General features: G+C 49.3%; 1 protein-coding gene across 2 annotated transcripts; it reads right to left on the minus strand.

Moving 5' to 3' along the window:
* Positions 1 to 330: 330 nt before the first annotated feature.
* On the minus strand, positions 331 to 14,932 carry LOC140914191 (uncharacterized). 2 transcript variants are annotated; one of them, XM_073351435.1, is made up of 3 exons: positions 14,803 to 14,932; positions 9,316 to 9,922; positions 8,119 to 8,727 (listed from the first exon to the last, which is right to left on the minus strand). In XM_073351435.1, exons 2-3 carry the CDS (start codon positions 9,899 to 9,901, stop codon positions 8,321 to 8,323), a joined length of 993 nt encoding a protein of 330 aa, XP_073207536.1. In that variant the 5' UTR covers positions 9,902 to 9,922; positions 14,803 to 14,932; the 3' UTR covers positions 8,119 to 8,320. The 2 variants fall into 2 exon arrangements, 1 of the variants encoding a protein (XP_073207536.1); XR_012159795.2 differs by lacking the exons at positions 8,119 to 8,727; positions 9,316 to 9,922 and adding an exon at positions 331 to 2,648.
* Positions 14,933 to 15,300: the final 368 nt, after the last annotated feature.

Consider the following 15,300-nt stretch of genomic DNA (forward strand, 5'->3'; position numbering starts at 1 on the left):
TATAATAAAGGACAGGCATTTTCATCACAAGGGGCGAGAAGGCAAAATGTGGCTCTGGAAAAATGGGGCATCTCTGAACTATGAAACCCTATTCTGTGTGCACACATATGAATGTAACCCTTCTGCTCATCAGAGTTGGCAGCAACAAGGGCCGGGTTCAATAGGGGATCAATGGATCAATAGGGGATCCATTCCAATAACACAATGCAAACCGGCTCGAGCCCCCACCCAGTGACCTGGGACAAATATATACCACCCCCGCTGGGCGCCTCCAAGAGGCAATACTTCCCCTCTCGCAAGCAAATAGTCTGAGTGTAGCAAAAAGCCTTTTAATAACAGAGAGAAACAATGTGGCATTATGTTGGGGAAACACCACCAACAGGATTCATAACACAACCCATGAGCAAAAAAACCCACCCCAAGCAAATTGGGGCATGCCCCTTTCCCTTTGGTTCTTGAGTCCAGCAACCCCAAATCACCCAAAGTCCCAAAAGTCCAATGACCCAAAAGACTCTGTCCCTGGTCAGGGCAGCCCCAGAGTTCGAAAGTTGATCTGCAGAGCTTTACCTCCCAACCTGGGTGGAGATGGGACGGGGGTAAGAGGCACCTTACATGATCTGAAGCTGACCGCCCCACAGCTCCATAGGCCTTCGCTTCGCCAGCCGCCCCACAAACTCCTTCATTCAGCTCCGCGGCCCACAAGCAGCTCCCACCATCCCACAAACTGCTCCACCAGCTAGTCCACAAACCGCTCCGCGTCCCACCAGCAGCTCCCGCCATCCTATGAACTGCTCCACCAGCCTGTCCACAAGGCACTCCAGCCGTCCCACAAACTGCTCCACAATATATCTTCAGGCTCCCCCACTACTTAACACAACGCTCAGTGATTTCAACTCTTAGTCAGTTCAGCTCTTTGGTGAATTCAGCTTGCAGTAGGGGAGCCTCAGTGCTGGTGCACCATTAGCCCAAAGTGAGCTCAGCAGCCTGTAACTAGACTCCTAATAGAATCAAAATTAACTCTGATATTCTACAGTGGAGAGAGAAGGAAGTGCAATTAGCATATAAGGCCCTCCCCACGGGGCCCATACCACCAAGTATTAATACTTGTCCCCAGCCTCTCTTAATTCACAGAGTTTTAAAACCCATGACCCTTGCCTAGCGAGTGCTACTTAGTTGATGGTGAGTCCCTCCATCATAACAAAAGGCCAAGTACAGTTCCAAGCACAGTTCCCATAATCAGGGTAATAACAATTTATTCTTCCTGCCCCAATAACAGAGACACTGGGGATCCCACAGCAGCCAAAGTGACCATTTGGGCAGCTATGGCCTCATTCTAGGCAGGGTGGGTGTGCCTATGCAAATGAGATCAGCCCCTGAAGTTCTTTGCCACACCTTACCACCAGATGTCAGGGTGGAGCTCATCCTAACACTGCTTACATGAATAACTCAGAGAGAGAGAGAGAGAGAGAGAGAGAGGAGAAAGTAATTCAGAAGGTCAGTGTTAGTTATAAGCTAAGTGAGTATCATGTTGAAAGCTCATTCTGCAGGGAAATCTGTTACACATGACGCGCTCCCTCTCTGTCCGTATTCTGGTTATGCAAACTCTCTGACAGGACTAGGTCCAGTGCCAGATCTCTTCCGGGATGTCTTGGCTGGAGCAATGGAGCCTCGAGTCAATGACCCTTACACGTGCAGGGAGACAGACAAGAACATAACAGGGCTAAGCCTAAAATTTTGCAATGGAAATAATTCAGAGACAAAGATTGTTACCCATCCTGTAACAGATCAATCTTCTTGCTCAGGGGCTCGGCACAACTCCATCCTTCTTGAGCGAAGGTTCTATTGCCCCTATGTCTCCTAACTAGCTATTGTTTCACTAGCATATGTGCTTAAACATTTACAAAGGATAAAGTAGGCAGCCTGGGAAGGACAAATTATATATCACACACACACACACAAAATCCTAAACACTGCAGGTCTCCAAAAAATATGGGCAGGACTCCAGACACCCAGAGGGTGAGTCCAGTACCCAGCTCCTTCTCCCCTGCTACCTCCACTGAGAACAAGAACAAACAATACAAACTGGTGCGGGCACTGGGGGAGAGGAGAGATTTGCAGATGGGCAGTTTACTGCAAGGAAGGAAGTGAAATCCACCTCGAGGGCAGCTGAAAGGAGAGAAAGCAACCCTCCCTCATTCCCCACCTGCACCCCCAGTGAAAACAGATGGCTGTGCTTTGTATTCTCTGAATCTTTCTGGTGTGGGTGCCGCAGATTATTCCATGTGCAATTACAGGGCTCAACTCACTGAGCAGCCAGCATGGCAGGGGGAGATAGGCCTCCCCACAAAAGACTCCAGCCAAGCAAGAGCAGATTGACACAGGCAGGAGAGGACTGGATTCCTGAAGCAAAAGAAGCCAACTATCTCAATCAGTCTCACTCTGCTGCTTCCGCTCCCATGCTTCAACTTCACTAGCAGAGATGCTGGTTGCAGAGTTGACTAAAGCAGAGAGGGTGCTATCTGGATAGATGCCTTGATGGAAGATCCTTATCCTGCTCCCCTTCAAGTCAATGGGAGTTTTTCTAGTGAGCCCAATGAGATCTTGGGTCAGCTCTATGTCTCTCTGAGAGGACCCTCTCTGCAGAGATCCTGTGGAAAAAAAAGGGATATGTGATCATGTCATTAAAGACCATATCACAATGCACACAGGGGGCTGGATTAAGATTAAACAGGCAACCTTAATTCTGGCATTTCCTAATTTTTGAGTGCTTGACTTTACAACCTTAAAAATGTTCTTCTAACAAGTTTATTCTCTCCCCTCCTACTCCCCCTCCCTTCTAGGCTTTTAAAAGAGCCAACTAGAAAAAATTCCAACATGTAGCATCATATTAACACCAACATAGTTAATCAGCAGGGCTGGAACCTTGAGAACCACTGCACAGGTCTCTGCTACTTGAGCTGTCAGAATGGCTGATAGCAATAGTAGGTTGTCATCCTCTGTGTGGACCAGTTTTGGGATGAGACACACTTTGCCAGTGGTTTTGCAGCTATTTGCTGGCAGCATAGGAATGATGAGACTCAGGAATCATGGGTTCCATTCCAGGCTCTGGAAGGGAGTGTTCTCTAGTGGGAACAGACCCTTTTGCCCCATCCCCTCTCTTCCTCACTGCTGGTTTCTGGTCAGATCTATCTCCTCTCCAATCCCAAACCTCCTTCTCTCTGATTCCCAGTCCCAGTCTCCTTGCTCAGCCAGTCCCATTCTTCCTCCCACCCCAATTCCCAATCCTATTTTCCCTCTTCCCACCCCATTCACTTCCTGCTAGAGCTTCCCAAAGAAAAAGGTTGCCAGAATTTTTTTAGTATGGACAAAACCATATTTTTTTCCTAACTTTATTTTCAGACCAATATTCCTTGATATTCAATTCATGACCTGGCTATGGAGCTGTCAAGCTGAAAAATAGGGGATGGTTAGTTATATGAACCATGTTAAACTTCTAAAATAAAATAAAATCTACTTCCTAGCCTATTCGAGGTTATGGAAAACTATTTCCTCTTGGCACAGGAGAGAAATAACAGATCCTCCACACTCTCATCCTGCAGTTCCTGATTTTCTGGAATTCCTGAAAGCAGTTTGGGGCCTAGTTTTGTTGAGATGCATACTGTGGTACTTGGAATACTTTGTGTGGGCTATGACCTGGATGTACCTAGAGCACTAAAACCTATAGAAAAGATGACAGATAATTAAGCCTCTCGCTTTCTCTTTTAACCTGGGGCTTAATGTTCCATAAAGCGTACACTTGGTTTTCAGAGTTTTCATAGCATCTTAAGCCTCTGAAGAAATCTTAATTCATTTACTATACTTCAAGGTTCTATTTCAAATGGCCATATACTATAATAGAAGAGCAGGGTGCTTGAGGCACGAAACTGCAAGGTACAATACATAGTTTTCCTCTTGGACCAGACTGTCCTCAGGATTTTGCCTGAATCCAGCGCTCTTGAAACAGATGTCCTTATCCTCTCTTGCCCGAGTCCATGAAATTCCAAGGACGGCAGACTACATCTCATGGATGTCAGAAAGAAACCTGTATGTGACTGATTGGGAATATGTCTGTTTTGGACTGTGAACTCCATTGTGTTTTGAGAAGCCCGTTTCAGGGGCTCTACTTTGTACTGTGAATTTCATTTTGGAGTATGACCTTCACACTGCATTGCAACCTCCATTGTAGATTACAGCCTCCATTTGGTGGTAAGGGCCTTGCCTCCTAGCTGAGCGACTACCTCTGAAAAGCTGGCACAGAACCATCAGGGTCATTTAGAAATCAGCGGCCCTACTGGTAGAAAATCCATTGTTCCAGTAAGGAGGAGTCATTCAATGTTGATGACTCTACACAAGCCAACAGGGTTGTGAGGGGGAAGGGATGCAGAGATGGAACCCAGAACTCTCTCAGGGTATGTCTACACTACGGAATAAGGTCGAATTTATAGAAGTTGGTTTTTTAGAAATCGGTTTTATATATTCGAGTGTGTGTGTCCCCACAGAAAATGCTCTAAGTGCATTAAGTGCATTAACTCGGCGGAGTGCTTCCACAGTACCGAGGCTAGAGTCGACTTCCAGAGCATTGCACTGTGAATAGCTATCCCACAGTTCCCGCAGTCTCCGCTGCCCATTGGAATTCTGGGTTGAGATCCCAATGCCTGATGGGGCTAAAACATTGTCGCGGGTGGTTCTGGGTACATATCGTCAGGCTCCCGTTCCCTCCCTCCCTCCGTGAAAGCAAGGGCAGACAATCGTTTCGTGCCTTTTTTCCTGAGTTACCTGTGCAGACGCCATACCACGGCAAGCATGGAGCCCGCTTAGGTAACCGTCACCCGATGTCTCCTGGGTGCTGGCAGACACGGTACGGCTTTGCTACACAGTAGCAGCAACCCCTTGCCTTGTGGCAGCAGACAGTACAGTATGACTGGTAGCCATCATCGTCATGTCCGAGGTGCTCCTGGCCACGTCGGCTGGGAGCGCCTGGACAGACATGGGTGCAGGGACTTAATTTAGAGTGACTTGACCAGGTCATTCTCTTTAGTCCTGCAGTCAGTCCTATTGAACTGTCTTATGGTGAGCAGGCAGGCGATACGGATTGCTAGCAGTCGTACTGTACCATCTTCTGCCAGGCAGGCAAGAGATGAGGATTGCTAGCAGTCGTACTGTACCATCTTCTGCCGAGCAGCCATGAGATGTGGATGGCATGCAGTCCTTCTGCACCGTCTGCTGCCAGCCAAAGATGTAAAAGATAGATGGAGTGGATCAAAACAAGAAATAGACCAGATTTGTTCTGTATTCATTTGCTTCCGCCCCTTACCCATCTAGGGGACTCATTCTTCTAGGTCACAATGCAGTCACTCACAGAGAAGGTGCAGCGAGGTAAATCTAGCCATGTATCAATCAGAGGCCAGGCTAACCTTCTTGTTCCAATAAGAACGATAACTTAGGTGCACCATTTCTTATTGGAACCCTCCGTGAAGTCCTGCCTGAAATACTCCTTGATGTAAAGACATCCCCTTTGTTTATTTTAGCTCCCTGAAGCGAACCCTGTAAGCCGTGTCCTCAGTCGCCCCTCCCTGCGTCACAGCAACGGCAAACAATCGGGCATCTGAGAGTGCTGTCCAGAGCAGTCACAATGGAGCACTCTGATGGGGCTAAAACATTGTCGCGGATGGTTCTGGGTACGTATTGTCAGGCCTCTGTTCCCTCCCTCCCGCCATGAAAGCAAGGGCAGACAATCGTTTCGCTCCTTTTTTCCTGAGTTACCTGTGCAGACGCCATACCACGGCAATCATGGAGCCCGCTCAGGTAACCGTCACCCTATGTCTCCTGGGTGCTGGCAGACGTGGTACGGCTTTGCTACACAGTCGCAGCAACCCATTGCCTTCTGGCAGCAGATGGTGCAGTATGACTGGTAGCCGTCCTCGTCGTGTCCGAGGTGCTCCTGGCCACGTCGGCTGGGAGCTCCTGGCCAGACATGGGCGCAGGGACTAAATTTGGAGTGACTTGACCAGGTCATTCTCTTTAGTCCTGCAGTCAGTCCTATTGAACCATCTTATGGTGAGCAGGCAGGCGATACGGATTGCTAGCAGTCGTATTGTACCATCTTCTGCCAGGCAGGCAAGAGATGAGGATGGCTAGCAGTCGTACTGTACCATCTTCTGCCGAGCAGCCATGAGATTTGGATGCAATGCAGTCCTTCTGCACGGTCTGCTGCCAGCCAAAGATGTAAAAGATAGATGGAGTGGATCAAAACAAGAAATAGACCAGATGTGTTTTGTACTCATTTGCCTCGTCCCCCATCTAGGGGACTCATTCTTCTAGGTCACACTGCAGTCACTCACAGAGAAGGTGCAGCGAGGTAAATCTAGCCATGTATCAATTAGAGGCCAGACTAACCTCCTTGTTCCAATAAGAACAATAACTTAGGTGCACCATTTCTTATTGGAACCCTCCATGAAGTCCTGCCTGAAATACTCCTTGATGTAAAGACACCCCCTTTGTTGATTTTCGCTCCCTGAAGCCAACCCTGTAAGCCGTGTCGTCAGTCGCCCCTCCCTCCGTCAGAGCAATGGCAGACAGTCGTTCTGCGCCTTTTTTCTGTGTGGACGCCATACCAAGGCAAGCATGGAGGCCGCTCAGCTCACTTTGGCAATTAGGAGCACATTAAACACCACACGCATTATCCAGCAGTATATGCAGCACCGGAACCTGGCAAAGCGATACCGGGCGAGGAGGCGACGTCAGCGCGGTCACGTGAGTGATCAGGACATGGACACAGATTTCTCTGAAAGCATGGGTCCTGCCAATGCATACATCATGGTGCTAATGGGGCAGGTTCATGCTGTGGAACACCGATTCTGGGCTCGGGAAACAAGCACAGACTGGTGGGACCGCATAGTGTTGCGGGTCTGGGACGATTCCCAGTGGCTGCGAAACTTTCGCATGCGTAAGGGCACTTTCATGGAACTTTGTGACTTGCTTTCCCCTACCCTGAGGCGCATGAATACCAAGATGAGAGCAGCCCTCACAGTTGAGAAGCGAGTGGCGATAACCCTGTGGAAGCTTGCAACGCCAGACAGCTACCGGTCAGTTGGGAATCAATTTGGAGTGGGCAAATCTACTGTGGGGGCTGCTGTGATGCAAGTAGCCCACGCAATCAAAGATCTGCTGATATCAAGGGTAGTGACCCTGGGAAATGTGCAGGTCATAGTGGATGGCTTTGCTGCAATGGGATTCCCTAACTGTGGTGGGGCCATAGACGGAACCCATATCCCTATCTTGGCACCGGAGCACCAAGCCGCCGATAAACCGCAAGGCGTACTTTTCGATAGTGCTGCAAGCTCTGGTGGATCATAAGGGACGTTTCACCAACATCAATGTGGGATGGCCGGGAAAGGTACATGACGCTCGCATCTTCAGGAACTCTGGTCTGTTTCAAAAGCTGCAGGAAGGGACTTTATTCCCAGACCAGAAAATAACTGTTGGGGATGTTGAAATGCCTATATGTATCCTTGGGGACCCAGCCTACCCCTTAATGCCATGGCTCATGAAGCCGTACACAGGCAGCCTGGACAGTAGTCAAGAGCTGTTCAACTACAGGCTGAGCAAGTGCAGAATGGTGGTAGAATGTGCATTTGGACATTTAAAGGCGCGCTGGCGCAGTTTACTGACTCGCTTAGACCTCAGCGAAACCAATATTCCCACTGTTATTACTGCTTGCTGTGTGCTCCACAATATCTGTGAGAGTAAGGGAGAGACGTTTATGGCGGGGTGAGAGGTTGAGGCAAATCGCCTGGCTGCTGGTTACGCGCAGCCAGACACCAGGGCGGTTAGAAGAGCACAGGAGGGCGCGGTACGCATCAGAGAAGCTTTGAAAACCAGTTTCATGACTGGCCAGGCTACGGTGTGAAAGTTCTGTTTGTTTCTCCTTGATGAAACCCCCCGCCCCTTGGTTCACTCTACTTCCCTGTAAGCTAACCACCCTTCCCTCCTCCCTTCCATCACCGCTTGCAGAGGCAATAAAGTCATTGTTGCTTCACATTCATGCATTCTTTATTCATTCATCACACAAATAGGGGGATGACTACCAAGGTAGCCCAGGAGGGGTGGTGGAGGAGGGAAGGAAAATGCCACACAGCACTTTAAGCACAGCACTTTAAAAGTTTACAACTTTAAAATTTATTGAATGACAGCCTTCTTTTTTGGGGGCAATCCTCTGTGGTGGAGTGGCTGGTTGGTCGGAGGCCCCCCCACCGCATTCTTGGGCGTCTGGGTGTGGAGGCTATGGAACTTGGGGAGGAGGGCGGTTACAGAGGGGCTGCAGTGGCAGTCTGTGCTCCAGCTGCCTTTGCTGCAGCTCAACCATACACTGGAGCATACTGGTTTGGTCCTCCAGCAGCCTCAGCATTGAATCCTGCCTCCTCTCATCACGCTGCCACCACATTTGAGCTTCAGACCTCTCTTCAGCCCACCACTTACTCTCTTCAGCCCGCCACCTCTCCTCCCGGTCATTTTGTGCTTTCCTGCACTCTGACATTATTTGCCTCCACGCATTTCTCTGTGCTCTGTCAGTGTGGGAGGACAGCATGAGCTCGGAGAACATGTCATCGCGAGTGCGTTTTTTTTTCTTTCTAAGCTTCACTAGCCTCTGGGAAGGAGAAGATCCTGTGATCATTGAAACACATGCAGCTGGTGGAGAAAAAAAAAGGGACAGCGGTATTTAAAAAGACACATTTTATAAAACAGTGGCTACACTCTTTCAGGGTAAACCTTGCTGTTAACATTACATACATAGCACATGTGCTTTCGTTACAAGGTCGCATTTTGCCTCCCCCCACCACGTTGCTACCCCCTCAACCTTCCCCCCTCCCTGTGGCTAACAGCGGGGAACATTTCTGTTTAGCCACAGGCAAACAGCCCAGCAGGAATGGGCTCCTCTGAGTGTCCCCTGAAGAAAAGCACTCTATTTCAAGCAGGTGACCATGAATTATATCTCACTCTCCTGAGGATAACACAGAGAGATAAAGAACGGATGTTGTTTGAATGCCAGCAAACATACACTGCAATGCTTTGTTCTACAATGATTCCTGAGTACGTGTTACTGGCCTGGAGTGGTAAAGTGTCCTACCATGAAGGACGCAATAAGGCTGCCCTCCCCAGAAACCTTTTGCAAAGGCTTTGGGAGTACATCTAGGAGAACCGCGAATGCCAGGGCAAAGTAATCCTTTCACATGCTTGCTTTTAAACCATGTATAGTATTTTAAAAGGTACACTCACCAGAGGTCCCTTCTCCGCCTGCTGGGTCCAGGAGGCAGCCTTGGGTAGGTTCGGGGGGTACTGGCTCCAGGTCCAGGGTGAGAAACAGTTCCTGGCTGTCGGGAAAACCGGTTTCTCCGCTTGCTTGCTGTGAGCTATCTACAACCTCATCATCATCATCATCTTCTTCTTCATCCCCAAAACCTGCTTCCGTATTGCCTCCATCTCCATTGAATGAGTCAAACAACACGGCTGGGGTAGTGGTGGCTGAACCCCCTAAAATGGCATGCAGCTCATCATAGAAGTGGCACGTTTGGGGCTCTGACCCGGAGCGGCTGTTCGCCTCTCTGGTTTTCTGGTAGGCTTGCCTCAGCTCCTTCAGTTTCACGCGCCACTGCTTCGGGTCCCTGTTATGGCCTCTGTCCTTCATGCCCTGGGAGATTTTGACAAAGGTTTTGGCATTTCGAAAACTGGAACGGAGTTCTGATAGCACGGATTCCTCTCCCCAAACAGCGATCAGATCCCGTACCTCCCGTTCGGTCCATGCTGGAGCTCTTTTGCGATTCTGGGACTCCATCATGGTCACCTCTGCTGATGAGCTCTGCATGGTCACCTGCAGCTTGCCATGCTGGCCAAACAGGAAATGAGATTCAAAAGTTCGCGGTTCTTTTCCTGTCTACCTGGCCAGTGCATCTGAGTTGAGAGTGCTGTCCAGAGCGGTCAGAATGGAGCACTCTGGGATAGCTCCCGGAGGCCAATACCGTCGAATTGTGTCCACAGTACCCCAAATTTGAGCCGGCAAGGCCGATTTAAGCATTAATCCACTTGTCAGGGGTGGAGTAAGGAAATTGATTTTAAGAGCCCTTTAAGTCGAAATAAAGGGCTTCATCGTGTGGACGGGTGCAGGTTTACATCGATTTAATGCTGCTAAATTCAACCTAAAATCCTAGTGTAGACCAGGGCTCAGCAGAAGCCCAGGGGGAACAGCGGGTGGGAGGAGACAACTCTGGAGTGTGCTTAGTTGAGACTAACAAGTGCCTGGGTGGCGTGTCTAGCACAAATGCTCAGGGTCCAACTGGTTGCCAGATTTGGAGTTGGGAAAGAATTTTCCCCACAGGTCAGATTGTCAGGCACCTTCCCCACAGCATGGGGCATAGTTCGCTTGCTGGGAGCATCCGGGCATATCTTGCCTAATCAAGACCCTGTCACTGCAGGGGCCTCAGGCATTGGTCTCTCATGACCTCTGCCTGTGGTGCACAGTTTAGCCTCCTGAGGACTAAAATGCTATAGTGTGACTAAAGTCTTTGGGTTTAATACAGGATTATCTGGGTGAAATTTAATGGACTGGTGATAGCCAAGAGGTCAGATTAGGTGATCTAAGGCAGTGGTTCCCAAACTTGTTCTGCTGCTTGTGCGGGGAAAGCCCCTGGCGGGCCGCGCCCGTTTGTTTACCTGCCGCATCCGCAGGTTCGGCCGATCGCGACTCCCAGTGGCCGCGGTTCACTGTTCCAGGCCAATGGGAGCTGCTGGAAGCGGTGGCCAGTACGTCCCGCGGCCCGCACCGCTTCCAGCAGCTTCCATTGGCCTGGAGCAGCGAACCACGGCCAGTGGGAGCCACGATTGGCTGAACCGGCAGACACAGCAGGTAAACAAACCGGCACGGCCCTCCAGGGGCTTTCCCTGCACAAGTGGCGGAACAAGTCTGGGAACTACTGATCTAAGGGTCTCTTCTGGCTTAAACTCTATGAAACAATAAAATGGCTGAATCGTTTTGGCTGAAATCTTACAAAATAAAATTCCACCTAAAGTAGACACCCAGCATGGAAATTTCAGCCCAAATGTTTATAGTTTGGCAAAGTTATAAACAACTGAAAAGGGGTCTTATAATGGGAAGTGTCAGGCAACCTTAATACTACCAGCTCTGCCTCTAGCAATTGCATTAGTAACTTTATTAGTCTGTAGGCACCTTGTGGGAGAGATCATGAGTGAAATCCTGGTCCTGGTTAAAGTCTAGTCTACCACTGATTTCAACATGGTCAGGATTTCATTCCATGGGTTTTCTTCTCTGTTGTGAAGCCATTATGCAAATTATATGACTACACTGTTACCATTAAAGAACGAAGCATTAGAAAAACTGGAAATAACTAGGGCAAGTTTCATAGAGCCATCATTAGCTTGAAGAGTTTACATATTCCATTAATGACAATATTTACATGAAAACTCACTCTACCCACCATCTATATCTGACCCACAAGAGTCAGTACTTACCAATGGCTTCAATCTTTATAAAATCACTTATGTGTGTATCTTGGGCTATGTAAAGATACTCATTCATTGAGATAAATGCTGTAGGAGGCGGTTGTGGAAAGAAACTGCGGAAGCCTCATGATTTGGGATATTTAAAAATAGAAAAATCCCCAGAGATTAGCATATAGGGCACTCTTGCACTGCCTTTCTGCCTCAGTGCCCATGTAGAGGAATGGACCAAGTGCGATGTAATACTGAGAGTTGTGGAGGGAGAGGGGGCAGGGGTGGGCTGGGAGGAGAGATATAAATGTGATAGGGTGCTACAAAAATTTTTTACTGGCATGCTTCTGAGATGATCTCATTGCTCATGAATGGCAGAATCACCCGGGAGTTATGCAAAGCACCCTAAACAAGGACCACTAAAAAATTCATAACGCTGTACTCTGCATGCTGCATTCGAGCCCTCTCCCACCACCCATTCCCTGCCCCCCAAGTCGCTCCACCTCTAAGGGCAGCTGCCTCCGTTGTCAAGCACAGGCTTGCGAGTGCTGATATGTCAGGCTCTGATACACTTAATACTGAAGTCGAATAGTACTGTACATTAACTCCCCCAGTAGACTAACCAGAGGCAACGGGATGACTTGTGCAGTGGTGCAACCCAACACCAATGTGAGTATCGGAATCTTGCTGCACCAGTTCAAAGATGAAACATTTTCTAAAACCAGGATTTCTGTTAATCATAATGTTACACCTGAAGGCGGACTCTCTTGAGATCTATTTGGCTGCTGGGCACTGCAGTCTGGTAGATTAGACACAGGAGTAGGAGTCAGGATGCTCAGGGGATGTCTACACTGTATTTGGGAGGGAGCCTCCCAGCCTGGGCCCACTCCTGTGTGTTAGGGGGCCTTTTACAAGTGCACTAAAAATAGCTGCACAGATGGTGCTTTGATGTCGCAGCTGGGGCTGGAGCTGGGGCTCTCAAGCCCACCTCCCCTCCAGGCTTGAGAACCCCAGCTCCTACCTGAGCTGCAGCATCAAAGCACAGTCCTGCAACGCAGCTAGTTTTAGCAGTAGGCCTTATAGATTATTGTTCCCCACAGGCCCCAGTTACTGCCATCTCTAGAGCACTAAGGGCAGGTGTCAAGGCTGATTCTCCACTCTGACACTTCATGTGGAGAAGGTGGGGGCCCGCAAGGATTCTAAAAATTAACACTGGCCACTCCAGGCTGGTATTAAACTCCCAAGGTCACAGCTTCTCTCTGACCTTGGATGAGTAGATGCTGCCACCACCCAAGTGCAACCCCCTCCCGTTTTGAGAGCCCAGGAAGGAACACTTGGGAATTCCTTCCTGTGGGGTACCCTCAAGCCCTGTCATACACACCTCTCCCCCCCCGCCCCCCCGAATCCCCCAGGGGAAGAGCTCAGGGAAAAAAACCAAAGGAAATCAGCTGTTGCCACCAGCTAATTAAATAACATATGCTCAAACATCTTAGGGACACAAAAATACAATCCTGTTCTTAAAGGTAAATTTTATTAAACCCAAAAAGAAAGGAAATACATTTGGAACTTAGGCTTTTTGGTAGATCTTAAAAGAAATCGTAACAAAAATTAAGCATCAAGATAGCTCTCTTGAGGTTCAGCTTAAAGGTTATAAGCAAAAGAAAAGCATCTGGGGTTAGCATAGAGGAGTCCACAAGCCAATAAGAAATAACCCTAATCGCACCTTCCTAGACATTCCCTGATTTACTTACATATCTGGGGTTTTAGATAAAATAGGTTCGAGGTATGAATTGATGCTTTTTCATACCTAGTTTTAAAGCTGCTTACAGCATTGCTCCAGCCCTGTCCTGCTCTGTCCCCTCTCTCTGGAGAGCAACAACAAAACAGACAAAGGGAAAGTTTTCCCCCCCAATTTTAAAAAGTTCTAGCCCTCCCATTGGCTCTTTTGGTCAGGTGCCCAGTCCCTTTCTTTTACCTATGGGCTTTTTTAACCCTTTACAGGTAAAGCAAGTAGAGAATAGCTACTAACAGGGATTTTGTAGCTAACTGGCTAGCTGGGTGACCATAAAAAAGAGCTCTCCCCCACCCCCCACCCCTTCATTTATCACAGCAGGAGTCAAACCTACAAGAGTAAGAGGCAGCTCAGTGGCTCTGCAAGGCAGGAAAGCCCAAGGCCTTGTGGGGAATGGGAAGGATGGCGAGAGCTACCAAGGCCAATGGGATGAGGATCCTGTTTCAGAGACCACTGGGTTCCTGAGCCAGAAAACAAGTCAATTTCTAAGGAAAACATTGAGGCATATGTCGAAAGTCTGGTTCCTCGGAGCAGCAGGTTACAAAACCAACACAGTAGACATAGCAGGGCAGCCTGCTCCTGTCCCAGAGACACTGCTCAGGCTGGGACCAGTGCTGCTCCCATGCAGTTGGGGTGCCCAGTGCAGCACCCCCTGAAGTGAGGAGGGATGTGAACATGCACAGCGCATCATGCTGCCTTAGGAGAGGTCCCTGCCCTGGGTTTGCTCAGTGGGTGGGACCCAAGCCTGCATGTTTTCCATATTTATCAAGCCAACATTTCTCCTTTTTGAAAATCCAGATTTTCCAAAGGTTTCCCTGGCCTCCCGGGACTTTGGGAAGCCAAAGCTTGCCTGCAATGCTAGTACAAGGCCCTCGACAGGTGCTTTTCATCTGTGGCTCTCCAGGGACTTTAGAAAGGTGTCATCCTTTTACAGATATGGCAACTGAGGCGCAGAGAGGGGAAGAGACATGCCCAACATCACACCGCAAAGAACAGAACCCATGTCACTCCCAGGCCCAAGCCATAATGGCACAATCCACTAGGCCACAGCTGCCCCGAAGGCCAGCACTACCTGTAACCTACTGTTATGCTTAATAAAAAGCAGATGTTGGAAACCCTGAGTCTTCCTCACCTCCTGGAGTCACTGTCAGCCCAGCTTCCCACAAGCAGGTCCAGCCATTCTCCCTTTCTAGCAAACTCTGCTTTCGCAGAAAGGACACGGCTTTCCCACATCACTGTTCCCAAAGAACAGGTGTGGTTTGTGCTGATTCAAGCCCTCGGATGCCAAGTTCTCTGGCACGCTGCATCATTAAATATTTACCTGAGCTCCATGGAGGGCACAGGCAGGGTGAGCTGCACCAGCCCTGCCTGACCTCTGGCCCGTGGCCCCTTCCCCCAACCACACCTCTAGCTAGTGCCAGCTGACAAGGATTTTTTTTTCTGGTTAAACTCTTCCCCTCCCCGCTTACCTGCCACGAGGCAGAGGGACCACTCTTCCGGCTGCTGTTGGGCAGGTGGCAGAAAGGGCATCCAAACCTGCTGTCCCTGGCTGAGAGAGAAAAGGGGGAGTGGTTACTCTCAGGACCTCAGGCAAGGAGAAGGGGGAGTCAGGAGAGAAGAGGGACAACCTGGGAGTGGGAGGGACAGAAGGAGTAAATTCCTGCTGAAGGCAGACAGGGAGGAAGGAAGGTCCTGCTCTGGAGAGGGCAGTCTGAATTCCCTTTCAAGTGCCAGTCAGACAGCAGGAAAAAGGGAAGAAGGGGAGAGGGGGCAGTCTCAGACTTTGCTGTTTCCCAGCACAGACAGATATGAACAGCACCAGTGTCACAATACAAGAACAGCCTGTCTCCAGTGGTCAGATGTGAAAGGTTTAATGCCTCCACTTGGGTAGTCTCCCAGCATGTGCAACAGGTGGTATCCCAAGCCAGGTCCCCACCCCATTGCCCCACACTGCCCCTGCACAGCCC

The sequence above is a fragment of the Lepidochelys kempii genome, chromosome 7, assembly GCF_965140285.1.
Source record: "Lepidochelys kempii isolate rLepKem1 chromosome 7, rLepKem1.hap1, whole genome shotgun sequence".
In the NCBI taxonomy this organism is placed as follows: Eukaryota; Metazoa; Chordata; order Testudines; family Cheloniidae; genus Lepidochelys; species Lepidochelys kempii.